The following is a 27,751-nucleotide window of genomic DNA, read 5'->3' as shown; positions in this document are numbered from 1 at the left end:
CTCTTAGAAACCTGTGGCAGCAGGCACCATTTATCTTTCCCAGGAAAAGGAGAGAGTTCCAGCAGAATACTCAGGATCTAGAAGATCCACCAGCTCCAGTGACTCTGCACACAAACTTGCTTGCACTCAGGATCCTCTCTCCACACTGCCAACAGCATTGCCCCGTTCCACTGAGGACGTATCTTGCCCCAGGAGCAGCCTCTCCAGCTATTTTCTCTCACTGTTGGCATTGTTTCATTCCATCTGCTGATGATCCCTTCGAGTCTTTTGCTGCCTTCCCATCATGCTGATGTTCGTGGCTAACAAGAGAGATATTGTACAGGGCACGACGTGCCTGCATAAACAGTGCAAATGAAAGGCTCCCAGTGAAAACCTGAATCATCCTTGTAAAGGCTGTGTTTATGCTGGAAGAGAACACTGCTGTCCCCAGGGAGCCAGTGGGGTGGCAGGGAGCAAAAAGAGGAATAAAGCATTCAAATCACAGAATCACAGAGTCACAGAATGATTTGGGTTGGAAGGGATTTTAAAGATCATTAACTCTCTCCCCCACCATGGGCAAGAACATCTTCCACTAGCCCAGGTTGCTCCAACCTGGCCTTGGACACTTCCAGGGACGGGCAGCCACAGCTTCTCTGGGCTACCTGTGCCAGGGCCTGCCCACCCTCACAGCCAAGAGTTTCTTCCTAATCTCTAATCTACACCTGCCCTCTCTCAGTTTAAAACCATTCCCCCTTGCCCTGTCACTATCTGCACACATAAAAAGTCCCTCTCCCCCTAAAGCCCCACAAAATCTTTGTGCATGGGAGATAAGGACCACAAGCAATTTGGATGCAAAAACGAAGGCAAAAGTATAAAAGTTTCGTACCTTACTTTACAGATTATCCCCATGCAGTTATTCTTCAGTTACCTGCTCGCTTGAAACGGGGAAATGCACTCTGTGCTGGCCCAACATCACCCTGCAAACCCCCACCACACTGCCCGGGGGGATTTCCAAGCTGCCAAGATGGAGCTGAAACCCATCCTGCCCCTCTACCCCCAGCAATCCAAAGGATATGGAAAGAGGACAGGACCTTAAATGAAACAAGTGATTCAGAGTCGAGAAAGGAACAGCTGCATTGTGTTCCTTTGCCACATGGTGGCATGTGCTGATGGAAAATAAGATCCAGTCAGGAAAGGTCTGCAAGGCCTGAACAGGCCTGGGGGCAGCAGATTCAGCTTCCCTGGAGTTATGACACAGGTTCCAACTCGGCCCTACAGCATTAGAGAGTCTCATCACCGAACCTGAACTCACACTTATTCCTGGGAGAGAAAAAAGTCTCCTTTCCCCCCTTTACTGAGTTACTCTTACTAAGCAGGAGTCCTCTTCCTGGCTGTAGATGGGAGCCTGTATCTCATCATGAGCCTGAGTTTTCTGCTGGTTCATTCCCTGAACTAAAAAAACCCATATAATTCAAAATATGGCATTTTTGAGCATTCCAGGAACGCGGCTTCCTCTGTGCCAGAGTCCTGAGGGGTTGTCCATGCTCAGCCTGCCGAGGCATGGGGAGAGAAGCAGCCACTCTGCACCACTGCACAGGCACAAGTGTTTGTGCAGCTGCACCACGAGCCAGAGCAAGAACACAGTGGGGTGAAAACATCATGTTTTTCCCTATTTCAGGCAAGAAAGAGCAAAGCCAGCATTCACTTTCATGCCTCTGTGGTTGTATCTTTACAACACAACAAAGCAAGCTTTGTGCTTTCTCCCACGAATTTCGTAAATTCTTTCTGAAGCATTCAAAAGATTGTTTATGTGTGTAATCATGTAACAATAAACACAAATTTTGGGAGCAGATCACATGGCTTGATCGCAGCCTGCGCTCGGCATTCCAGCCCTGAGCCAGCCAAACCCTGAACACACGAGGATGACAATGGATGGCAAGGAATCACACTCTGCAGGACGGGACACTTCATGTGTGTCCTGGAGTTCATTTCAAAAATGCAACTCGTGAGTTTCAGTAACAGTTTCCGACAGGCAGACACGGGAAGGGCACAAGGAAGAGTCACACAGCCATTATTTTTTTGGTTTAGAAATCAGTATTATAGTAGGAATGTGGTTTGCTAACGCTGCCAAAAACCAAGAACATGTTTAAGACACTTCAGTGTCTTAATGGGACTGACACGTTGTAAGAAGGAAGCCCTATCTCCTTCAGCTCAGCAGAAAGGAGCAACAGTGTTCTTCTCACGATTTCCAACAAGTTCCCAAATCTGTCTTTACTTTTAAAAAGCGCAAGTTAAAAGTATGTAACCCCTGCCAGTGTTTATGCAGTGATATGAGGTACTAGAGACACTGCTTCTGGGTGCTAATGTACTAATGTGGCTAACGCGACAGACACAGTGTACTGCCAAAAATCTGCGAGTACCTTGAAAACCACAACGTAACTTCCCAAGCGTGTTACCAGGACACTCACTCCAAAAACATCCCCATGACCCTCACACAGATGTTTCAGGCCAGCACTGTAATGCACCACAGAGGTTTATGGCTCTCACTTCTCCTTTAATCAGCGACTGTGTATTCAACTCCGGTGTTAAAATAAACCATTACGAACCCATTCTAGTCGGTGTCCAAGATCTAAATACCTTTCATGTCTGTCAAAAAACTCGAGCTAAGCCTCTCAAAGCCCTGGCTGGTGTCTGTCTGGCAGCTCCTCAGCAGAACCCTCAGTAACACACCAACAGCACAGCAGGATGAAGTGAGACCTTCGGGGTTTCAGTGTGACCACGCCCTCCACCTGCCGGCACCGTTTACCTGGAAAACATTTGGACGTTTTTAATTGAAATTCCCAACCTCTGACCACTAAGAAGAACGATTACCCTAAAAACATTAAGCCGTGTCAGTAAAAATATTCACACACACACACATGAACACACACATATAAACATAGACACACAGACACACACACACTGAACAGACACACACACAAAAATGCACACAAAGACACAGACACACAAATGCAGACACAGAGACAAAAACACACAAAGACATACACAGACACAAACACAACACAGACACACACACACAAAAATGCAAACACATAAAGACACACACACACAAATGCACAGACACAAACACACACACAGAGACAAACACAGAAACACACGCACAAATACACATATAAACACAAACACACTCAAATACACAGACACACACAAATACAGAAACATAAACACAAACACAAGCGCACATATAAACACCAACACACACCAACAGACACACACACATGAACAGAAACACATAGACACACACACATAGACAGACACACACACAGACACACACACAGACAGACACACACACAGACAGACACACACACAGACAGACACACACACACAGATGAACACAAACACAGACACACACACAGACACACACACATGACACAAACATACACACATGAACACAAACATGCACACAGACACAAACACAGATGAACACAAACACGCACACAGACACACACACAGATGAACACAAACACGCACACAAACACTCCCGCCCCAGGCCCCTGAGGCCGCGGTCGCCGCGGGGATCGCGGGCTCGGCGGTTCCAGCCCCGGTCGCTGCTCCCTCACGGGCCCGGGCGCGCTCGCACCTCCCTCCGCCGCTCTCCTCCCCTCAGCCCAGCGCATGCTCTCTGCCCGTGCTCTCTCTCTGCCCGTGCTCTCTCTCTGCCCGTGCTGCTCTCGCTGCCCGTGCTCGCTGCCCGTGCCCGCCGTGGCGCTGCCGGCCGAGCGGCCCGGGCGGGCCCAGCTCGAGGTGGGTCCGCGCCCCCGCCCCGCCCCGCTCCGCGCCCCCGCCCGGCTCCGGCCCGGCCCTGCCCGGCCCCGCCATCCCGCCCCAACCCGCGCCCCCGCCCGCCCCGGGGCTGTGCGGCGGCCCCCGCGCTTCGCCGCCATTCGGGGCTGACCCCGCTCTGCTCCCCCCGGAGCCCCCCCGGGCACAGCCCGGCACCCGCCGTGCCTCGGAGCGGCCCCCGGGGGCGGCGCGGGGACCCGGCCCTGCTGCTGCGGGATAATCGCGGAAACAGAAAATCACAGCATCCCACAGGGGTTTGGGGGGGGAGGGACCCGTCCAGTCCCACCCCCTGCCACGGGCAGGGACACCGTCCGCTGTCCCGGGTTGCTCCAGCCTGGCCTTGGCCATCTCCAGGGATCCAGGGGCAGCCACAGCGTGAATCACAGCCTGAAAGCGCTTTCAGTGTGATAAATAATCGGTGTGATTGCAGCTTCGCCAAGGCCAGCGGCCGTCAGGGAGCGAGAGGGCCGCGGCTGACGGCAGGGCAGGCGAGGGAAAGCGGATTTCCCCGCTGTGTGCGCTGTTTTCGTGGTTTGTGGGGTTGTACCCAGCTCTGATCATCACTTAATCCCCAAAAACGCGGCTCAGTCAGTCCCCTTGGGAAGGGAGAAGGCAGACACAGTATGTCAGTCCAAACAGGAGAGTAACTTTTGGGTATAGAGATTACTGCTTTTGGCAGCGGACTGTCACTATACTCTTCAGTGGAGTAACAGGTAAAAAATTACCTGATATATTAGTAATCTGGATTTCAGAGTTTTCCCTTTGCACAGCTCCATTTCTTTTGCTTTTCTTAGACAGGAGTGTGTTTTCGGGAGCCGTGCACTCCACATCCGTGGAGTAATTAATCCCGAAACAGTGTGCACAAAATAGATGCGTTTGCAGTTTTGTACTGCTTGAAAGCGTTTTTAGGTTGTGGTTCAGGCGGTGGCTGCCCCTGGATCCCTGGAAGTGTCCAAGGCCAGGTTGGCCGGGGCTTGGAGCAACCCGGGGTAGTGGAAGGTGTCGCTGCCCAGGGCAAGGGGTGGGACTGGACCGGCTTTAAGGTCCCGCCCAACACAAACCATCCAGAGATTCCGTGATTTTTCCATGCTTGTTTTCATCAGTAGTTCATGTGAAACGTACACAGTAACTGCATGTGTAAGACAAGATGGAATAAGATGTAACAGACAAGAATAATATAGGAAATAAGAAATAAGACAGTCTTCAGGGCCAGCTGCTGTGAGAGTATCACCTCAGAGATATAATTAGCAATGTAATCCTCTCTCATGCTGTGCTTGCTTGGGGTGGATGCATAAACCGACCTGAATAGCATTTCTTCCACGTGTTTGAGTAAATATTTTACTTCACTGAAAAATCCAATCATACCATTATAATTTTTTTAATTATTATTTTTATGTAATAGTAGTAAAATTATAAATGAGAGGAGTTGTCTAGAAACTGTTCAATCTGACATGGATGAAGGTAGTTGCTGGGTAAGAATGTGCTACAAATAATACAAAAAAAAATGGATTGTAAGCTCAGATAAGGTACAAGATTGCTTGTATCTTTTAGTTTCAGCTGGCAAATATACTCCCAGTTTCTGGCAAGAGAATCATAGAATGGTTTGGGTTTGGGAGCTTAAAGATCACCTCATTCCAACCCATGGGCAGGGACACCTTCCGCTAGACCAGGTTTATCAGACACATTTCCCAGGCACAGATTTTGTGTTTCTTTGTGAAACAAGGTTCAGGCTCCAGAATTGCTTAATCAAATATACAACAAAAGCCAAATTACTTGGTGGTTGTGTTTTTCAAGAAAACGGAGAAATTTGTAAACATTTTTTACTCCTGATCTTGGGTAGCTTGTTCTTGTTTGAAAATATGAAAACCACATAAAAACATACCCATTTCCTCTGTTTTCTCTCCACTCTGGAGCTTTTGCTGGGCTTAATCCTATCTCAGGAACGTGAGGGAGATACAGCCACCTGCAGCTCTTCTTCTCTGTCCAGTTAAATGAAATTCCTTGGAGCTCTTCAACTTCCCTGTGTTACAGAGCTTGACTGTTTTGTTCCTTAGAAAAAGAACATGGTAAAATGCCTAAAAGGGTTGGCTACTTTAGACCTACTTAATTTCTTCCCGTTTCCTCGTTTCCTTTGCCTGGTCTGTCCCTTCTGGACAGTTTTATTGTGCATAAACTCGACCGTGGTTGTGCATGCCCACAGCAGGTCCAGTGTTTCTCAGAAGGTATGTGTACATTAATCAGTGCTTTTTGCATCACTGTCTTCAACAGTTCTAAAAGGTATGAAGGGGTTTCTTCCTAATTTCTGTTTTCTGACAAACTGACATTTGCTGGCTGTTTTAAAAAGAGTTCCCAACCCAAACCATGGATGAGGGCTTTGCAGCTGCCTGGACACTGCTGGGTCACGGGTGTAGAAAATGAGCTGTCTCACAAATCAGAGCTTTCCTTTTTATAGCTAGATCCAGTTTAAGTGGTGATTTTTCTTTTCTTTTAAATCCTGTGGCTAAAAAGAGGTCCTACACTATTTTCCTGGGTTTGTAGTCACCTTTTGCATTTCAAGTCTATTGAATGACCTGTGAGTAACACCTGATAAAATTCTTCAGTATCAGAGCTGTCTTAAGACTTGGAATTTTCATACTACTCTGCTGCCTTTGCCTAACATTTCCACTAATTTCCATCTTATCCTTTACTGGCAATTTTAAGCAACAGTGGAACAAACAGGAAAAGAGAGACTGTTGGAAGTAGAGATGATGAAAGAGGACAGGGATCACAGTGGGCTGCTGCTCTGGGTTCTCATTAAGCAGCTAAATGTGTACAGTTCTCTCACAATTGTAAGACTGCTGCTTGTATGGCTGATTTGCAGTGGTACTGCATCATGCTTAAGAGGCAGGAAATATTATCTATATAAATATAGATAATATTTAAAAGCAGGACTTACAGAAAATCTTTAATAACATTTATACAGTTGTAAAGTTACACAGAGCTAAAGAATTCCCTGCTGAAAAGAAAGCAACAGTGATGATTGATTTTTATGGTCCAAGCTATGAGAAGAGCAAAAAGCAAAAGGAGAAGCTGGAACTGTCCAAAACCAGCTAGGAATCCAACACACACAGTTTGTACTCAATTAAAATGAACCTTAGGCTTTAGTAAACTTTAAGTTCTGCAGAATGTGATGTTTTGATTATGTACCAATGAAAACAGTGCAGCCTAAGTAGTGGTCAGACATTTTAATGAGACAATTCAGACAGTTTTGTACCTGCCTAATCTGATAAACTTGTGCCTGAGGTCACTGGAGGGGTGGATTTGCTAAGTCTGCTGTAAAGCAGCCATGAGGCAGCACGTGCAGTGCAAGAGGAATAAGCTGCCAGAAGCCCAGTGATCCTGCTCTACTTACCTAAAAAGCTTGTTAGTATCTTTACACGGCAACCATAGTTCAGCAGAATTTTCCAGGGGGTTCTTCATTTTGTTGGAACAGGAAAATGCCAGGCCTAGGGAGATGAAGATCACCAGTTTGTTTAGTCATTTAGGAGCCCACCTGCTCTGTATTCTTTCCTTGGAAACAGCCCTGGAAATTATTTCAGCCTGTTGGTTAACTCCCCCAAAAAGTCATCCTCAGTTGGCACAAAGCCTTGCCTTGATTAAAATGTGGTGACATGGCCTGTTTGAGCAAATGTTTGGCACTGATGCCTGGGACGGGCTAAACTCTGCAGAGCACTAGAGAAAATGAGTTCCTCAGCTGAATAAACTCAGTAATACTGAAGAGTACAAATGTAGGAACAAATAAAAGAAACAACTCTAGTTCTGACACCTACAAATGGATACAGCAAAGCAGAGGGCTGTTGCACCAAGAATTAAACCCCCCTCTGGAATCAAATAGGTAAATAGTGTTATATCATCATGAAAATAAAGCTTAAGTCGGTCAGTGACAGCTTCTCAAATGTGAGCATTTAGAACTTGCCCCCAAGAGTCTGCTTGTTTTAAGAATTTAATTAATATTTATTAATTATCTGAAGCTGCTCTTTGTGCTTTAGTCAACTAAAATGCCAGCTCCCTCCCTCTCCTCCTACAAAGCGTTTTGCCAGATGCTCCATTTGTTCACACGTTTTTTGTGTGCTGACACTTGAAAAGTACATGTGTCCCTTTACTCATAATTCATAGATTCAGACTGCCAGAGTCAGTGACTGAACAGTTTGTGATGGAACCAAGAAGTGACGCTGCTGTTGTTCCTTGTGCAGGGACCCTCAGACAGGCTCCTCAATCTGTCCAGGTTTTAAGTACCCAGGGTACCTTAGAGGGTTTTCCAAAATTGTGAGCAAATCTTCTGAAGCCCCATTTTTTAATTTCGTTTTTTCCCCCACAAACTTGGAATTCCAGAATTGTTTGGGTTGAAAGGGACCTTAAAGCTCATCCAGTCCCACCCCCTGCCATGGGCAGGGACACCTTCCACTGTCCCAGGGTGCTCCAAGCCCCATCCAACCTGGCCTTGGACACTTCCAGGGCTGGGGCAGCCACAGCCTCTCTGTCCAAAGTCCATACATGTATATAAAAGTGATGTTTGCTGTTTATCTAAAATGATATTTGCTGTTTACTGAAATAGCTGGATACAGTTCAGTTCACACATGTGACTTTTTTTTTTGACCCTAAAAGATTAGTAAGAAACTAGATTTGTAATTTTAAGGACTACTTTTTTAAATTTGTCTCTGTTCTCAGTAAATTAAGTTTTCTATGGAAAAATACTTGTATTCTTCTTCCTTCTGATTTTTATTAGCAAAACTCTGACTGCAAAATTACTTCTGAAAATTAACGAAAACTATTTAGTTCCATTATATGTTCTGTCTCTCTATAAACAAATTTAAGGCAGGTGTTGAGCTGAGATGATGGTTTTGGAGTTAATAAGGTTCATTGCATCAACTTCCAGTTGTCCCCTGTACCGTGCTCTCCTGGCTTGTTTAAATAAGACACATTTCTTGTCCACAGAAGCTCACGCAAATATTTTGTTTCTAAACAATTGGGAGGCATTTTTAATTAATCCCAGTCTTCATTAGGGATTTTTTAACAAGACATGCAGGGTAGTGATGTAAATAGATGAAAGCCCTTTTTTTGGTCTGCTAATATTTAGTGTTTGAAATTGATTTAGTAAGATAGAATAGGATATTGTATCCTGGTTTATTTACAATTTTTATTTAGTGTTCAGTTAAATCAACAAAATCTTTGCTGTATTTTTAGGTTGATTACATCCTTTACATTCATATGAACTTATTTCCATTATGCTTTAGAGATACTACTTTTAATGCAGTCAATTTGCACTCTGGAAATACTTCAGTGACATTCTGTGCTTTATTGGGTGAGAAAAATATTTTGTGCAGGCTGTAAGCCCAATAATAACAAACATTTATGTTTCATTTTCTTTTCATGGCATTTCAAAATTAATTATCAGTTTAACTGTAATTTCACAAAATCTCTGCAGCTATGTGTGTAGTTGCCTCATGCATGGAGATGGGGTTGGTAAAATCAGGTGAACAGGACAAAAAAAGAGGGATGGGCTGTTCATTTATTGAAACATCAGGCTGGTGTGGCCTGTTTGCCTCAATCCCTTTAAAGCCCAGGCAGACACAGAAAGCAGTTTATGGGATGATTACCTGATAGTCCCTAAGGCACTCCTTGTACAGTCTTAAATTAAGAAAAGATAGTTGCTGGCTCCTCCCAGATTACCATCCCGAATCCAATTAGCTACAGGAAACACCCTGGGAGTTCATTCAGCTTCTCTCCTCTAAAATCTGAACCCCCTACAAGGTTTTTCCTCATGGCTGATGCTGCAACAATGAAGGGATCAGCACTCACTTATTCTTTTTGCCCGGTCACAGGTAAGGTGTTAAACTGAAATTATTCAAACTCTATTAAAACTCATGTAAATTTACAGTGGCTTTGACTGTATCAGATTTAAAAAGAATTCCTCTAACTTGCAGAGTTTGTTTTTAAATTGTTCCACTTCTGAGTGCTGTCAGAATGCGTTGCTGACAATAATTCATTGTTCTGTGTGTGTAGTCAGTCCTACAAGTCTCACAGTCTCTTAGTAAACATGATATTCATGATCAAGAGTCTCTGAGTCACCACTTTTGCTTGTAGAAGAGTTGATATATTCAATTTACGCCATCTCCTTTATAATTCTCACTAGTAATTGCTGCCTGCCAGCCTGTTCAAGGTAGTTTAAAATAACTTCTGTTAACTCTTGGGTTAACCCTACCACAGAAGGAGGTGATTTAAATAGCATGAATCAAGTCAATTGAGAGACCTGTCCATCAGTTTACCTTGCAGTTTCTTGCTATTTATGTCAAAACCTCCATGAATAGCAAACACTGAATCACCAGGCCAACACCTACATAATCTTTTAATGAATTACATTCTTTTGTCTCTTTTGTACCTGAAGGCAGTTACAGTCCTTCGTAAATATCAAACTTAATGATGAAATTACATTCACCTTTTGCAAAGACAGGTGGGGAATATTTTTTTTCCTGAAGAGGGAAAAACGCATTTAGAAATAACAAATCTGTTCTGGCTGTGTTTCCAGTGAAATCCCTGGAGTTTTACAACAGCTGTAGCATCCTTCTGCTGTGTAAATAGCATATAACTAAACTATATGATCATTTATTTAAATTGTTACCCAGTCTTCTCTCTGTCCTTCATCTGTTCATTTGCTTTTTCCAGTTTTTTGGTGCTTGCTTACAGGTAGTAAAGATTTGGATTTGAAATAATTGGGCTTTTTAACACAGCTGGGGAATGGAGGTGTGTGCCTCCTGAAATATGTGTGCTCAATGCTAAAACTGCCTTCAAGATTATCCTTAAATTGTAGCTTAAGTATTCATGAAATATCTGTTATCAGTGAGCCTTTTCACTGATATAGACATTAGAACAACAACCTTTGCATCCTGTTTAATTAATCATAATAATTCAATTTAAACACCCTCTCCCCCCAGTTATCTACATTTTTTACAAAACTTTAGAAATAAATGGTTTGTTATTCCTGGCGCTGTTAACGTTGGATAGCCTGCTGTAATTTAAAACACAATTTCATTTACCAGTGCTTCCTGTACAAGTGACTAACTTTGTCTCAGCCAATTTAGAACGTTTTTCTGTTAAGAACTGTCATCATCTGCCAGTCTTAAAACATCAGATTCAAAGCCTGAATTTAGAGACAAAGTTATAATTTAGTAGCTCTTAACCACTTCATTAAATATAACCAGTCCTCCTTTCACTATCCTATTTTTGCTTAGTCTTAATCATCCAAGTTATCTTTAGTTGTCTAAAATATCTCCATTAGTGTCAGTTTACAGGATTTTGCATTCTGGCAATGAAACTTCATCCCATGTGATCTTGTATTTAGACATTCTGCTGACTTCTGTGGGACTGCTCACAAAAGCAAAGTTTTTCTCAAGTACTTGTAGAATTAGGCCACAGAGGGAATTTTAGAGGTGCTTAGGGACTAAAACAGCCCCTACCTGGTCTGCAGTTGATGATATTCCTTTAAAAATTTGCCTGCTAGGGGGTTACTTACACGTGACTGCAAATGAGGAGAGAGCAAATTCCCTTTAGAAGACAAGAAAACAGTAAAAATAACCTCAAAATTTCACGTGACAGGCCTAGGCAGCAGCATTTGCCATGTGTTGTATGAATATATTGGAGGTTTAAAATAGCTTTTGCCTTACACTGGTATTGTAAAACTGAAAGCTTAGCCACGATTTTTTCGTGTTAATACAGAAAAGTAATCCTTGGAGATGTGTGGTCTGCTGTGGGGTTCTTGTTTGCCAGAGCCACACGAATCTAGAGATTTGGTAGTGGATAGTTCCACAGGGACTCCGCAGTGGGGAGCTTTACAATGGGATTACTGTCCGTGCTGGCAGCTGAACTGCCCTAACTGGAATCCTTCCAGTTGGGAATGCAGCCTCCTCTCCCTGTTTAGAAAACGTGTTCTGAAGCAAAAGATAGTAATTGCATCTCTTAAATAACTATCCTAATTGCAGAGGTAGAGCGAAACCAGCATCTTCTTGTCTCTTCCCCTTCTGTCTGCTAAAATATTAGACATTGCTCCTTTCTCTGGTTTCATTCTGGGGCAAAAATTCAGCCCAGCAACTGGAATCCACTGATTTCCAGATCCTGAAATACTAAAGAGGAATTTTTTTTTTTTTTGGGACCAGGCAGAGTGGGTAATTTGCAAACCCTAGGGCTGGTTTTCTGAGTCCATCCTGCTCCTGTGGCCCAGGAGCTGCTCCCGTGGGGATTCCCTGATCTCCCTTTGGCCTCCGTGGCACGTCACTGCTCAACCTGTGACCTTACAAAGTGAAGTGCTTTTATTCCAGGGGAAATGCATGTGGGCAAGAGGCTGCTTCACTCCCCTGATAATAGAATCATGGAATATGCTGAGTTGGAAGGGACCCACCGGGACCTTCAAGCCCAACCCTCAGCCCTGCACAGGTCACCCCAATAATTTTTTTCTTTCTTTCCCTATGCATGAAAAACATGCATGAAAGGTGAATGTGTCATCTTCTGGGTTGAGTGTTCAGAAATATAAGGAATGTTATGTCTAGTTTGTAGCAAAAGTTTGGAGATCTTGGTTGTAAGTTGTAATGTAATTATACCACCTGGGCCTTGTCTGAACTCAGAATTGCCTCATTTTAACTTAAGCTTTGACTTTAAAGTGAGTTTAGCTAAACTGGTTCAAAACCCTTCACTGGTATTTTCAATTTGATTCAACTTGTCTTGAGCCAGTATTTTGATCTTGATGCAAAATATTCTCTGGTCACTGCAAGTTCATTTTCAGTTGTGTGTGCCATGTGGCAGTTTTGTTTATTTTGGTTTGTGGGGTTGTTTTGCAAATTTAAGTGACTACATTTGATTAAATCAATTACCCATGGAAAAAAAATCACAGACTGGAGATGTCTGTTCAGGGTTGGGAATTGAGGTGAAGAAAGTGGAAGCACAGAGTGCTCTTTCCTACAGCACAATGTGCCTACACTGTTTCCCCTGCAAGAAAGGCACCTCTGCATGTTTGAAGCAGCGAGTGGGACTCGATGCCGTGTGACCAAATGCAACAAGTGAATCGAGTGCAACAGCAAGCAGGAAATCCTTTCTATTTAAAACTGGTCTTCTCAAAAGTGGAAATAAAACCCCCAACCTCAAAATGGCACAGAGACATCATAGCAAGTATCGAATCCACACCTGGAGGGGACCTCCTGAAATCCCCCCTTAGTGCTTGGTGTCACGATTCCAAGAGATGGTTCCAGTCTCTTCTCTGTGGTGACCAGTGCCAGGACCCCAGGAGCGGTGCCAGGGCAGGCTCAGGGTGGATCTCAGGGAAAGGTTCTTCCCCCAGAGGGTGGTTGGCACTGAACAGGCTCCCCAGGGCAGTGTCACAGCCCCAGGGGTGACAGAGCCCAGGAGGCCCCACCACTGCTGTGTGTGGTGTCCCTGTGGTGTGTGCACACACAGGTGGTGACTCTGTGCTAAAACACAGAGATGGAACTCTGCCCTGGAGACTCCAGTGTCTTCAGTTGGAAACAGGGATTAAGGAGCAGCCTCTTTGCTGTCATGGCAATGAAATGCATGTCAGAGATAAGGGAGCAGAGCTGATTAAGGCGATAGGGTGCTTGCCCAAGGTACGTGACTCTGATCCCTCCGGCACCTGATGAGGACCCTGACCTGGAATAACTCCAGGATTGTGCCTCCAGCTTCTGCCAAGTGTTTAGGGGATGAGCAAAATCCAGCGTTCGTGGGGTGAGCAAAATGCTGCAGAACATCTTTAAAAAACTAAGAATATCCAGCACAGAGATGAAGCAGGGGAGGATCTGTTGCTCTTACTTGAACACTATTTTACTTTTAACACCCTTTTTATCAGTGCAGGAATGTAATACTCCTGTCCCAAATCACCACATTACAGTTGTTTGAGAGGGTGTCTTATAACTCTGTGAAGTCTTTGTCACAACCTTACCTTTTTTCTTTCCAAGTAAATATAAGGGATTTGCTCACATTGATCACACCGAGCAATTTAAAACACCTGTCAGGGAAGTTTAGCAAACTGAAAGGCATGCAGACAAAATATTAATAATTAATTAAAAATATTACTAACTCTTTAGCAATTATTAATTAAAAATATTAAAAATTAACAATACTAAGGTAAAATATTTAATTCCAGCTCAGGAATTAGGGATTTGGTGTATTGCTGAAATAAAATCGGTTATACAGCAAATAAATGTAGTTTACCTTTGCCATTTAGAAGAATCATTCTAGTATTTTCTAATACTGTAAGTATATTCTCTTCTGCATTTACCTCCATCTCTTGCATTTTCAGTTAAGAGTCCTTGTCATCCTGAATCCTGGTTAAAAAAAAAAAGGGATAAAAGTTTTACATGATAGAAATATCACTGCTATTTAATCTTTTTTTTTTTAGCACTTGAGTACAAAGAAATAGGAAAACTAGACATAGTGGTGGTGATTCTGCTGCCCATAGGAAGAGACATATCTCTTTCAAATGTTATCTGGACAAATTTTTAAGAGAATTTTCTGAGAAAGAGAAACCAACAGTTTCTGTTAATTCAACTCTATTGAAATTCTGGGGATAAAATAAAATAATTTCTTTTGGTATGAAGTTTCCTCTGATAATAAAAGCCATCCCTTACTGATTTCAAAGTCCACTGAAAAAAAAATAAAATAGAGGTTTTGGAGCTTGTCCAGACAGAATGCAATTCTATACAAATATTCCTACCTGTTTATTGCAGGATTGACTCTTCAGGGGAAGGAGTCAGATGGTCAGGTCACTGAGTAGCAAAATGCTCCAGATGCTCTTTAATCTTTATTAAGATTCTTCTCAATTCATATTCTTATTAATGTACTGACATTGGAAATGCACTCCTGAGCATCACTGACATCTCCAGAGGGTTTTGGGCGTTCACAGACAGGTGGAATTCCCATCCCTGTGAGAGGACTGGTGCAGCAACAGGAAAGGGTTCTGAATGCGTATTTGGCTTCTGCTCCCCCCTTTAAGCATCTTGGAAAGGACAGAGCTGCACTGGGTGACTTTGGGGATAAAGTCCATTAGCATTGCTGGAAGAATAATTTATTCCAGCTATGTGGTAGATAATGTAATATCTGAATGAATGAAGTTCTATTTAAATACTTACTATAAAAACGATCATGCAGAATTAGAGATAAAAGCTGGACAATGAAGAGCAAACAGCACAGGACTGTTGTATCACCTTATCCACACAATGCTCTTTTGTTTGGTTGGTTTTTTTTTTAGCAAATCAGTCTCTTAAAACTCTGTTTATGCTGCTGAATCCTAAGACTGGCTTTGCAGGATATGGAGCATAAAGTTTGCCTATTTAGTAAAGTTTCTACAGTTAATGATGCAACAGAGATGTTTAGTTTGGTATAAAAACATGAGCTTTTTTTGGTTATACTTGCAGCTATTTCCCTAAAGAGATAAGAGAAACAGAATGGAAATCTTTTACTGGGTAAGAACTTTTACTCAAGAGCCCTGTAAAGGGGTTTATTTAAACATCTCAGTGACTGATTAATGTGTTCAGATTTACAGCTTTCCTTCAGCTTTCCTTCTGTCAGAAGGTCTTTAGAGCAGAACCCACCTTGTATTAGAAATAATGTTAAAGTATGAGAAAAAAAATCTGTTTTCTGCTTAGAGAGACTCTCATGTTGAGTTTTCTTGTTAGAGGAGAATCCTCAGGGATGTGATTTCAAACACCAAGAGTGGAGGGAAGAGAGCAGAGAAGGTTGTAGACAGTCTGCCAGGTACAGTCCATGCCTGACTGCCCAAAGCTTAAGCCTTGGACAACTCTCTAAGCAGGTGCCAGGTTCTGGGCTTTACTTTGAATTTTTTGAGCTTCTGTTGTAGATTCTCAGTGAATATTTTCTGTGTCAACAGGTACTGCAATGGCTGCAGGAGTTTTGATGCAAAATGAGCTCCCATACTCTTCGTTGATAGAGAGCAGTCGGTACCTTGCAAACATGAGTTCAGGTAAGAATTTTTCTCTGATGTGCCATTCATAAAAAAATACCTAGAGCAATCCTGGAAAAAAATAAAAATCCACAGAAAATAATAATAAACAACCCCAACCAGAAATATTATCCATGTTTATAAAATTAAAATGTCTATAACAAAACCACACTGCATTATTTCATCAGCACATCGTGGGGATAACATGTTGATCTTTTCTGTAATTTTCATTTTGTTGGGTCTCTTAATGTGTGATTTTTGTGTTGAGAAACTGCCTAGCTCTCTGAAAATACAAATGTGCCTTCAAAGTATTTAAACTCTTACAGGCTCCAATTCTTCCTTACCGTTTTGGGTGAGTGTTTGCAAATCCTGAAAGATTCATTGGGAAACTAATGATGTGCAGCATTTTATTTTGCTCACTTCTGGCTTCACTCTCATTTGATACATACTGAAGGTAAGTTTCTGGGAAGAGAGAGAGGAAAAGAATTAAGTCTAAGAAAGGAATATAATTATTGGAAAACACTGTCCACATTTCCTGGATACAGGTAGCACTTGAAATAGCCTTTTTCATCTCCTTTCACTCCCACCCACCCCCCAAAAGAAATATTTCCTCACCTGTTGATATCAGCTTTATCGATGAATTAAAGGAGTAAAGCTTTGAGACAGCTCAGAATCAGCTTTAACATCTTCCTTTTCTCATACGACATCACTGCTGATGTTCCAGGCCTGGCACCCACAGCAAACCTTGTGTCTTGGGAAGAGCTGGGGTGCAGCACTCACAATTCAGGCCCTCAATTCCTGGCCAGTACCAAGAAGAAATAGATTTTTGCCTGGTGAATTTTCCTCTGAAGGGAACTGTCCCTTGTGCAAATTCCTCTGTCCAAGTTACTGGGTTTTTAGCACAAAGAGGAACACAGACTGAAGATGCCAAGGCGAAGGCAGGATTAATTTGCTTATTGAACAAAGTTGAGGTGGGTTTTCTTGATTCCCCCAGCCTTCCTCTTTCAGTGCAGCCTAATGCACAGCCAGTGGGGTGACGAAGGCACTTCAGCATCACTGTAGTCTGTTCTCCACACAGTTTTTCAGCGTGTTGCAATCTTTCTGGCCACCTCATTCTCCTCCTTAGCACACTGGAAGCAAAGTGGGAGGCAATTTGCCACCTCATAGCTACCTTTGAAAGCCTGAAGCACTCAAGTGACACACCTTCTCCTCCACATTATCTGCTTTCTCTCAGGCTGCAGGACTAATCATAAAGAAGACAGGGAAAAAAAATCAGCCTTTTGTTTTGAATAACAACTAGTGTTTTGTTAGCAGATATGAATAGTCCAGGCCAACAGTCCCCACAATTCATCAAGTGCCGAACCATTTCGGTAGGAACACACTAATCGCAGTCATTACCCAGCTAATGATGCATTTTGGAGCAGCAAAGTGGAGGAGGAGAGGTGGCTGTGGAATGTTAAACCAAGAGGTGGGGGAGTATAATGTACTTCCTTACAGATCTCTCAGGAGGCAGAGCCTCCAGCTACATTTTGATTGTTCTTTTGAATCGAGTATTTTGTGTCTTAGCAAGTTCTGAATGCCTGTTATTTAGAAGGAACTAAATACTCCCATTGTTCGTGGAAAGCGTTTCGCTCGTTCCCGGAGCGTCTCGAAAATTACCTCCTTGAAATGCAACTATTTCCATCGAGCCGAGCAGCGGAACAGTTTGTCCCGAGCAGACGCAATCCCTGCAATCCCTGTCGAGGGGAGCAGCCCCACGGCTGCATCCTCCGTCGCCATGGCGACCGCTCAGCCCGCGGGGACCGGCGCGCACAGGGATGCTCGGCACGGGGATGATGCTCGGCACGGGGATGATGCTCGGCACGGGGATGCTCGGCTCCAGCAACTCCAGCGCTGAGCAACTTCCCTCGCCCTCGGTGTGGCCGCGGCTCCCGGCGGCAGCGGGCCGGCCAGCCATGCAGGGCTCGCCGCGGCGGCGCTCGGCCGTCAGCATCTTTAGCCATTTCTTCCAGGGTCGGAGGCATTCCTCCTCCGACCCCCTCCTCCGCATGAGCCAGAGGCGCCGGAGCTCGGTGGTGGAGCTGCTCTCCTCGTCCACCCACCGCGTGATGGTGGCTCTGTCGTCGCTCAGCCCCGAGGAGCTGGATGCAACTTTTCCCGAGAAAAAAAGTAAAGTACTTTTCGTTGAGACTGTCGGCGGCTCTGGGTATTGTGTCGGTGTTACCGTGCTTCGGTTCTGTGAGCTGTGTTTTATGTACGAGGATAAAATAGTGGTTTATTTCTTTTTTTCCCCCGTGTTTTATATTTTGCTCATTGATTCCGTATTAAAGTATTATACATAATGTATATATATACATATATGCTCTTTACTCTGACAGCTCAGTTATAAACAACAGGTAAAACAGAAGCACATATTTATGCATGCACCAAATATATGGTTAACTATTCTGGATTTCAGGATGAAGAGGACTGTACCTTTTTTTTTTTTTTCAGTTGCAAGGGCTATCACAGACCTTTAACTTCACCAGAAAAAAACAACTTCTGCAGTAATGCAAGCAATTTTTCCCCTTCACAATCCTTACTTGAAAAATGAGTCTGAAATATATATTTTAATGTATTTTTGTATATTTATAAGTATATTGTCTAATTAATATCTATATAATTAATACCTATATACCTTTATAAATAGATATACTTATATGTATTTCTGCTGTTTGTAACTTTGTCAGTTTAAGGTTGAACTGGTGAGTCAGAAATATATATTTTTATATATTTCTATATAAGTGTATAGTCTAATCAATATCTATATAATATATAATTAATATACATATATTTATAAATATATATATTTATATCTTTCTGCTCTTTGTAACTTCATCAACTTAAGGTTGAACTGATGAGTCTGAAATATGTATTTTATACATTTATATATATAAATATGTACTCTAATCAATATATAATAATATTTTTATCTACTTATTAATATATATTTATATATATTTCTGCTGTTTGTAACTTCATCAATTTAAGGTTAAACTGATAAGTCCAAAATACATATTTTATATAAGTATATAGTCTAATAAAGATCTATAGGATATATAAATAATATTTATATATATTTGTAAGTATATATTTTTATATATTTCTGCTGTTTGCAACTTCATCAACTTAAGGTTGAACTGATGAGTCTGAAATACATATTTAATATATTTATATATATTAATAAGTATATAGTCTAGTCAATATCTATATAATATGCAATTATTATTTATATATAAAATATATATTTATATATATATTTCTGCTGTTTGTGACTTCATTAGTTTAAGGTTGAACTGATGCATCTGAAATATATATTTATGTATAAGTATATAATCTAATCGATATAATTATTTATTCATACATTTATTAATATATATTTATACCTTTCTGCTGTTTGTAATGTCATCAGTTTAAGGTTAAACTGATGAGTTTGAAATATATATTTAATATAAGTATATAGTCTAATATATATAATATATATAAATATTTATATTTAAATATATATATTTCTACTGTTTGTAACTTCATCAGTTTAAAGTTGAACTGCTGAGTCTGAAAGACATATTTTTATATATTTCTCTATATGTACAAGTATCTAGTCTATTTAATATCTATATAACATAGAATACCTAATTAATAATCACATATTTTTAGATCTCTATTTCTATCGTTCGTGCCCTCATCAGCTGAAGGTCGAAGCGAGGCTCTGAAGGCGGGGATGAGTCCCTGAGCTCGCCTAACTCATGCTGGCTCTCCGTGTGTTGCAGGAGGCTCCAGGCGCCCCACGGCCAAGTACACGAAGGTGGGGGAGCGCCTGCGCCACGTCATCCCGGGGCACATGCAGTGCTCCATGGCCTGCGGGGGACGGGCCTGCAAGTACGAGAACCCAGCCCGCTGGAGCGACCAGGAGCAAGCCATCAAAGGGCTCTACTCCTCCTGGTGAGAAGCAGCTTTTTGTTTGTTTGTTTGTTTGTTTGTTTTTCCCCATCGGCTGCTGCTTGGTTGGGAATTAAGAGTCAGTGATCGCTGTTGTGCACAGCCCGGCAATGAGGAGAGATCTCTGTTGACCTACAGCAAGTCTGGTTCAGATCCAAAGGAATAAGTACCCATCTGTCAGGAATTGTTAAAAAAAACTCTATGGGTTAAGGTGAAAAATTAATTAAACATGTTCATAACAGAGTTGAAAAATAAGAACACTTAGGGCAGATGAAATAAGGTGGGTATGTGTTCAGAGGGACATGCAGCAAGAGTCACGTGAAATGTATCTTTGCAGTCTTGCTGGGTTTGGCTTTTTTTCAGACAGCAGATAATTAAAGGGCACTTACAAACCTTAAAGGTCCAAACAGGGATCTGAGCTCAGATTTCTATTCAAAGGAATTTTTACTTATGTCCTGGCTTTTTAAACAGTTCCAGTAATGTTGTATCTGGATCAGCTTAGTAAGATATAGCACTAATACTATGGGATAGTGGAATATTTTAAAAAGTCATTCCTAATTAATCAGCAAGGTATTTCTGGCTTTCTTGATTATAAGAGTATTCTTATTTTGGTAGACTCATACCCAGGAAATGATTCATAACCACATTATTATCTACTTCTCTAATTTTCAGGATAACAGATAACATCCTGGCTATGGCTCGACCCTCAACAGAATTAATTGAAAAGTACAACATTATTGAGCAGTTTGAAAGGTAACAAATTCAGTCGTTATTTATTTTAAGTATCACTGGTGTCATTCCTGATCCGTTTTCTCTTTCAACGTAGATTTGGATTGTTGATAAAGATCCTTTCATTTTAACGCTCTGCAGGTAAAGATTTACTCTCCACTAAGAACAAATGTGTGTTTCAGAAAATAAGGGATAATGAGACTTTGGCTGCAATGTAACACTTTGACTCATCTGTTCCTTCCTTAAGATATGGCATAAAAACCATAATTAACCTCCAGCGTCCTGGGGAGCATGCGAGCTGTGGGAATCCTCTGGAACAAGAGAGCGGCTTCACCTACCTTCCTGAAGCCTTCATGGAGGCTGGAAGTGAGTTCCCTCCTGTTGCTCTTCCTCATTAATTATTGACTTTGGCACTTAGAGGTATTTTTACTCGAATCCCTGCGTGTTAAAAGCAGCTCTGTAAGAAACGTTGCACAGGAGGGGATGTAAACTTGAAATGTGGCAAATATCATCAAGAGCAAATAACACGCTGAAGATCATGTATTATGTGGAGAGAGATGGAGGGTTTATGTTCAGCTGTTTAAAATAAAGAGAGGACAACAGTTAGTTAAATTTTCCTTTCTCTTCTGTGTTCACAAATATATGAACCATTAAACGGTGTTTCAAATTCTGTTACAGCTCATGTTTTCTTATCTAGAGTATAAAAGGTTATTTCATGTGAGGACAAGAGAGAAAGTGCCTCTGTAAGAAGCAGCTGTTGACTGAAGAAGTGCTTTTGTTTTCTAAAAAAGAAAAAATTACCCTCCCCTATATATAGCTCAGTAATCCTGCACCAGTCACTCAGTTTTGTTACAGCTTTTGCTTTCTGGCTGAACTTCAGTTTGACAATTCTTTGCTACCTTTGTGTATCTCTCAATACAAAAAGAGAAATGGGAAAATAATCCCTTGCAAACAAGATGCAGTCAGATTTATAAGCTCCATTATGCAGTTTTGGTACTAAAAATTTATTATTAGTCATCTCTGCACATAGTACTACACAGTTCCCATTCAGCACAGCAGGAAATCACTGTCTCCTCTCCTTTTCTTTTAGTTTATTTTTATAATTTCGGATGGAAGGATTATGGAGTGGCATCTCTCACTACTATACTTGACATGGTAAAAGTGATGACTTTTGCCCTGCAGGAGGGGAGGGTGGCTGTTCACTGCCATGCAGGACTTGGGAGGACAGGTATGTGCTCTACTGCAGGGTCAGCACAAAAGTTTTTGTAAAAATGCCAAAAAGTCTCTCTGGAAATCATTAATAATTAGTTTAGATTCTATATCATTGCTGGATGTACACCTATAAAATGGTTAAAAGTGCTAGCCTGCTTTGTCAAAATGTTCTCAATGGTTAGAGGTGATTAGTCTTATTAAAAACATATTAAAACCAGAAACCTCCAAGGTTAGAGAATATTTAAATCTGTGTCACGATTCCATTTCATTCAAATGTGACAGGTGCTTTTGGGTGGGAAAAATTCACCTGGTACACTTTCACTGTCCAGTACTTATTTCACATTCACAAACCTGCCAATCACTGTTTAGATCAGGTAGATTCCATTTCCTATTTTCAAGTCCTTTCTGCCTGTGTCCTTCCCATAGAAGCCCCCACTGGTCCTGTGTCCACAAATGATGGAACTCTTGCAGATGCTGTGGTGAGCAACTACCTCCCACTGGAGGGGTAGTGAGAAGGGCTTTACTATCCTGTGGTTCATCAAATGCAACCATGATTAAATAACAGCATCATGTAATAGAGTGTCTTTACCTGTATTAATTTCTATCCTGTATTTCCACTGAGTATTTGTTTTAGTCTGGCTGTTCTTTACCTAATCTTGTCTCTGTGTTTTCCAGGTGTTCTAATAGCTTGCTACTTAGTTTTTGCCACAAGAATGAGTGCTGACCAAGCGATTCTTTTTGTCAGAGCGAAAAGGCCTAATTCCATCCAGACCAGGGGGCAGTTACTGTGCATCAGGGAATTCACTCAGTTCTTGGTTCCCCTGCGAAATGTGTTTGCCTGCTGTGAGCCCAGGGCTCACACAGTGACCCTGTCCCAGTACCTGACCCGGCAGAGGCATCTGCTCCACGGCTACGAGAGCAGGCACCTCAAGCACGTGCCAAAGCTGGTTTACCTGGTCTGCAAATTGCTGCTGGACTTGGCTGAGAACAGGCAGGTGGTGGAGGCGGAGCTGCTGCACATCCCAGACCTCTCAGCTGAGATCGAGAATACCGTTTCTCAGTTGGTGTCCACGCAGCTCGACCAAGACTTTGCCAGGCAGGACAGCGAGATGTCAGACTCATCCCACACCCACTCCTCTGCTTTTGAGACCCAGGATTCTCATTGCTCCCTGGGTCACGAGTGTGATTCTTTCTGTAAAAGAAGGAATGTCGAATGCCTTCAGCCTCTTACTCATCTGAGAAGGCGTCTGAGCTACAGTGAGTCAGATCTGAGGAGACCCGAGTTTCTTCTAGAACAAGACAACACTCTCTGGACAGTGCCTGCTCAGATACTGCAGTGCAGCAAACTCAAGCAGAACAGCAGTGAGGAATGTTCTGCCCCAGGTGAACCGAAGGCCCCGCAGGAACTGAACAAAGAGGCCTTAGTGCGCAGCACGTGCATGTTCTGGAGCCAGGGCAGGTTCAACCTGGATGGACGGAGAGAGGGGCCCTCACTGTGCCACAGGAGGAGCTCCACCAGAGAAGTCCAACGCAGCAGAACCTTCTCTTCAGGCCTTGCCTCCATCCACAACGCCAGGGAACCCGGAGTGCCGAGGCACGGCTTTGCTGAGGAGCTCGGGCCCAGGAAGCACCTCAAGACTAACATGTATGGCAGGACAGTCTTCGCCTCCGAGGACTCTGACTCTTCTTCTTCTTCTTCCAAAGCGAACTTTTCCATTGGGTATGAAAGCCAAGGTAGCAGAGATGTGTCGGAGACAATTCCACACATTGTTCTGCAGTCAGAATTAAGTCTGGAAGCCCGGAGAGTTTTGGCAGCAAAAGCACTGGCAGATATAAATGAATTTCTGGAAGAGGATGAAGTGAAGCAGAAGGTAGAAGTATGGCAGGTAATTTTTAACTCGATTCCCTGTTATGGGCTCTGCATATTTCACCTTGATTAATTCCTAGAATGGCAAAAACACCACGTGGAGCTTTGAAGTGGCACATTGGGACAGCAGTTTATGTGTGGTTCAGTAAATAATTGTAGTTGTCAGTTATGGGCCAGCTGGCAAAATGCACCTACAACTTCTGGTCTGTGGCAGGAGGGGGTAAAGACCTCTTTTCAGGTTGTGTTCCTTCATTTTTCTAGGGAAAATTGATGCCATTGTCTGTGGTTGTAACTTGGCTGCTGGTAGCAAAAAATAGCCCAGATTTTAAGGTAGACCTGTGTTGGTTTTCATCAGTGCTTTCTCAGAACTCATCAGAGGACTCTGTGAGTAAAAGAGAAAGAATTTAGTAGAAACTAAATAGCTTATCCTCAGAACCAAATCCTCCCAGCAACATTTGCTTTGAAGTTGGAATGCAAAGCTGGTTTGTGTATTCCAGTAGAGTATTGGGAGGTGCTCAGCTGCACTGTTTATGCCATCCTTCTGTTTTAAAGAATCACTTGTATTACTGCTGATTGATGTTGATACTTTGGGAAAAAAATACAAATTTTTTTGGTAACTTTTTAGTCTTTTCCTGTTGAAACATAAGCAGCCAAGTACTGCTACAATCAAAGGGAAGGTTGGCAGTGGTAAATAAATGATGCATTTCCAGGTTTGCTTTGCTTTCTTTTGCTTCAAGAAAGAACTGAATTCTCGAGATGGAGCTTGGGATAAAATCTGCACCGAGAGAGATCCTTTTATCCTCTGCAGCTTGATGTGGTCCTGGATAGAGCAGCTTAAAGAACCTGTTATATCCAAAGATGATGTGGACATGCTGGCAAAAAATGGCCCGGAATCACAGGAAGCACTCTACCTGCTGAGAAAGGTACCAGAAGGAATCTGTCAATTCATTCTTTCACTTTGGGGCACTTTTCAAAAAGCAAAATCGCACTTTTCAAAAAGCCCTTTAAAAATCAGGATGAGAATTCATTCTGGGTGGAACGGTGTGAGTTGTAATCCATGCTGTGGTGATGAGTATTACAAGAAAAAATACCAGACACGATCCTTGAACGCCATCCAGTAGCAGCTCAACTTCAGCACTTTCCCCTGCAAGTTCTGCTCCTCGAGAGCCAGAGGCAAAGATGAGAAACCTTTTTTCCACAGGAGTTAGAACTGTGGCCACCTGTGTTGGGAAAGCCCTGTGAAAAAGAGGTACTTGTGATCCAAACTGTTTAACTGTGCTTTCCCCGAAAGGAAAATAAATTTACAAGGTAAATTTATGAAGGTAAATTAAAAAATAAATTAAATTCTCCATTCTTGATCTCTTAATTGCACAAATTAATTTCCTAATTCGTAGGGAATTCTTTGTTTCTGAAGTATTTTTGAAGAAAATAGAGCCCCTTTTACTTTTACAGGTATGAAAAAATACAGCTACTAATCAAGAGGTGGTCAGAACCTCATGTGCAGTTACCATCTTTATGACATGACATTCAGAGTTCCCAAGTTTGCCTAAAAACATCGTATTTCTTCCTCAGGAATTCTTCCACTCTATCAGAGTTTTTAACTTTCTATCTATATTAAATAAAAACTGCTTGGCACCTGCTGTAAATGATTGGGAAAGGAATAATAATTTTACCTTTCCTTACCTCATCCTGTATTATTTCATTGGCATGAACGTTACTGTTCATGGAGGGGGGGGCTTGAAAAATAAGTCTGAGCTCCTAGAAATTCCCAGAGCAGTTTGTGGTACTTGGGAGGAGTTTTTCCCACTGCAACTGAAATAATTATGCAGAGGCTCTTTGGGCTTGTGGGAATTCCCTCCCCAACTCCTGCACCTGAAGGTTTCGATACAGGAAGGCACAGCCCGATATTTAAAGAGCAGTTAACAAAACCTGAATGTTAAAATGTTTCTCATGGAAATATTTCTTCTAATGAGCTGCTGTTCCTTTCACCCACCAGGAGCAGTGTCAGACTATCCTTTGTATTTTACACTGTGTGGTGAACCTGCAGATGCTGCCAGATGATGTGGAGGAGGCCTTACTTGCTCGTGCTATTAAAGCTTTCACCAAGGCAAGTCACCTTAAATAAATGTCCATGGCATTGTATTTACTTGGTTTAAGTCATGAGAAAAGTTTAGGCTCTGTGAGAAAAGTTGCAGTAATTCCTTCACACTTACTTAGTTCAGAGTTTACATTTTATAACAATCAGCCTACATAAAGGGTAGCAAATGTTCTCAACAAAATAAAACTCTGTCACTACAGCCTTAATCCTTGAGTCTCCTTTTTCTGTTTCTAGACCACTGCCAGTTCATGGGCATCCTCAAATTAGGGAAAAGATAATTTTTAAGTGGTGACACTAACTGATCACTGGGAGTACCTTACCAAAGGCTTTGGTAGGTTCTATACTACCTGAAGTCTTTGCATCAGATGAAACCATTTTCTGAAATTACACTGCAATCCAGTTATGTTTCAGCCCTGTAATGCAGGATGTGGATAATAACTTCTGTTTTTGGGATCATCCAGTAACAGTGACAGGTGAAGCTGTGGCTCAGCTCAGAGCTGCTTTCTTTGCAGATTCAGCCCATGAAATTTGAATTTGAACAGAATGTTCACCATGCTGCTTCCTAATCTCTGGTGTCACCTGTTAAAACAGCCATGACATTTCTCCTTCTACCAGTGTATTTCAATGTCCAGTCAGCATAAAACTGAAAACAACTGAGCATGAAGCACTCCATCATCAAACACATACTTTCTCTGATAAATCTCAAAGCTACTTTTTTTTAAATGTTGGGCATCTACTTTGGGTTTTGCTGTGTGACATCTGTTTAACAACTGAACTGAATTTTTTCTCTTTTATTAGACAAGCTTCGATTCTGAAAATGGACCATATGTTTACAATACCTTGAAAAGTGTATTTAAACAAACACTGGAAGAAAAAAGGAAAAGGATTAAGGAAGGAACAGAGAATCCTCCTTGATTTCTACAAGCTCTGATGAAGCATCAGATGGGCCTACCAAATTATTTTGCATTTTCCAGCTACTGTATTTTGTGCTACCTGGCATGATCTACCTAACTTGAGGTAATAGTAGTTATTAACAAATCATTTTATTTTTTTAGAGGGAGTTTTAGTGGCAGTTGTTCAATCTACACAGTTTTAAAGAAGAGCTCCTGTGTGACCATACTCTGTAGCATTTGATTTTCAGGTACTGTGCTTTTATATTGTAAAGGGTTCTCCTGTTCTCAAATGTGTTTATTGATTTAGAAACCTCTGTTATTGGCAAGAAACATTATTTTCAAGCTACACCATTGCCATAAGTTCAGTGCCATGATACACAAAGGTTTGATGAGTTAATATTTCTGGATCACATATGTTTACATTAATGTTCTTTGATTTTACTTTGCAGAAAATAAATATTGGCTGAACCACTGAAACTGCTTTTCCTTTTAGAAATTTTAAAATAGGGCCAAGAGGAATAATGGACAGATCTTGAGGTCTGCCATTGACAGCAGGCAATATTTTCCTTTAGATCTCTTAAATAATTGTAACCAATGTGTTTCTAAAAGGTGTTGCAGGAGAGAAACACATTGTGTTGAGTATTAGTTATCAAGCCCTTAATTCAGACTTTTTCTGGCTAAGAAAGCTTTAAACTGTTTTTAACAGAAAATTGACTGGGGCATTTTAAATCCTTAGAATAAGAGTAAGATGTTACCTTATTGGCTAAACTTTTATTGATCTTAAATGAAAAGCCACTTCCTTATGAAATCTTAGTAAGGATATAATTCTGTCCGTACTTATGTTCAGCAAAATCTTGCATAAATAAGTGTAACATAATAATACTAAAAATAACTAATCAACATCTTGTTATCTGCAATACACTTTGTAGAGACCTTTTTATCTAACCAGACAGGAACATCATCATAACTGCAGTTTTGGATTACAGCCTTTGGATGTGGACTGGAATGCCAGTTTGCAGGATCAACAGTTTATCCAGTTTGATATATTTAAGTAGTTAAACAAGAATCTGTCCTTTTCCGAAATATTTTTATTCATTAATGTAAATGACTAATATTTAGAGATAAAAATAGAGCACTTTGAAATACATGTAAAT

General features: G+C 41.8%; 1 protein-coding gene and 1 long non-coding RNA gene across 5 annotated transcripts in view; one reads left to right on the top strand and one right to left on the bottom strand.

Annotated features, from left to right (window-relative positions):
* The window catches only part of LOC126647738 (uncharacterized), an 853,551-nt gene that overhangs the window by 534,531 nt on the left and 291,269 nt on the right, over window positions 1-27,751 (bottom strand). The window lies entirely within an intron of this gene.
* PTPDC1 (protein tyrosine phosphatase domain containing 1) lies at window positions 3,680-27,074 on the top strand. Of its 3 annotated transcripts, none has more exons than XM_050330241.1 (10): window positions 3,680-3,783; window positions 15,749-15,841; window positions 19,630-19,801; window positions 20,471-20,551; window positions 20,775-20,893; window positions 21,618-21,755; window positions 22,415-23,625; window positions 24,344-24,529; window positions 25,603-25,713; window positions 26,503-27,074. In XM_050330241.1, exons 2-10 carry the CDS (start codon window positions 15,757-15,759, stop codon window positions 26,617-26,619), a joined length of 2,220 nt encoding a protein of 739 aa, XP_050186198.1. In that variant the 5' UTR covers window positions 3,680-3,783; window positions 15,749-15,756; the 3' UTR covers window positions 26,620-27,074. The 3 variants fall into 3 exon arrangements, with proteins under 3 accessions (XP_050186198.1, XP_050186199.1, XP_050186197.1); XM_050330242.1 differs by lacking the exon at window positions 3,680-3,783 and adding an exon at window positions 15,300-15,323; XM_050330240.1 differs by lacking the exons at window positions 3,680-3,783; window positions 15,749-15,841 and adding an exon at window positions 16,749-17,989.

The sequence above is a fragment of the Myiozetetes cayanensis genome, unplaced genomic scaffold (assembly GCF_022539395.1).
Source record: "Myiozetetes cayanensis isolate MyiCay16 unplaced genomic scaffold, myiCay2020 scf40, whole genome shotgun sequence".
NCBI classification, from domain to species: Eukaryota; Metazoa; Chordata; class Aves; order Passeriformes; family Tyrannidae; genus Myiozetetes; species Myiozetetes cayanensis.
The sequence above is the reverse complement of the archived record's forward strand: the minus strand, read 5'-3'. Positions and strand labels throughout refer to the sequence as shown.

Bases quoted from the DNA above. Each gene is read 5' to 3' on its own strand.
- PTPDC1 (XM_050330240.1), top strand. From the start codon at position 17,638: ATGCTCGGCACGGGGATGATGCTCGGCACGGGGATGATGCTCGGCACG. The intron at 17,990-19,629 runs GTAAAGTACTTT...CGTGTGTTGCAG, and splicing joins AACTTTTCCCGAGAAAAAAA to GAGGCTCCAGGCGCCCCACG. The intron at 25,714-26,502 runs GCAAGTCACCTT...CTCTTTTATTAG, and splicing joins CTATTAAAGCTTTCACCAAG to ACAAGCTTCGATTCTGAAAA.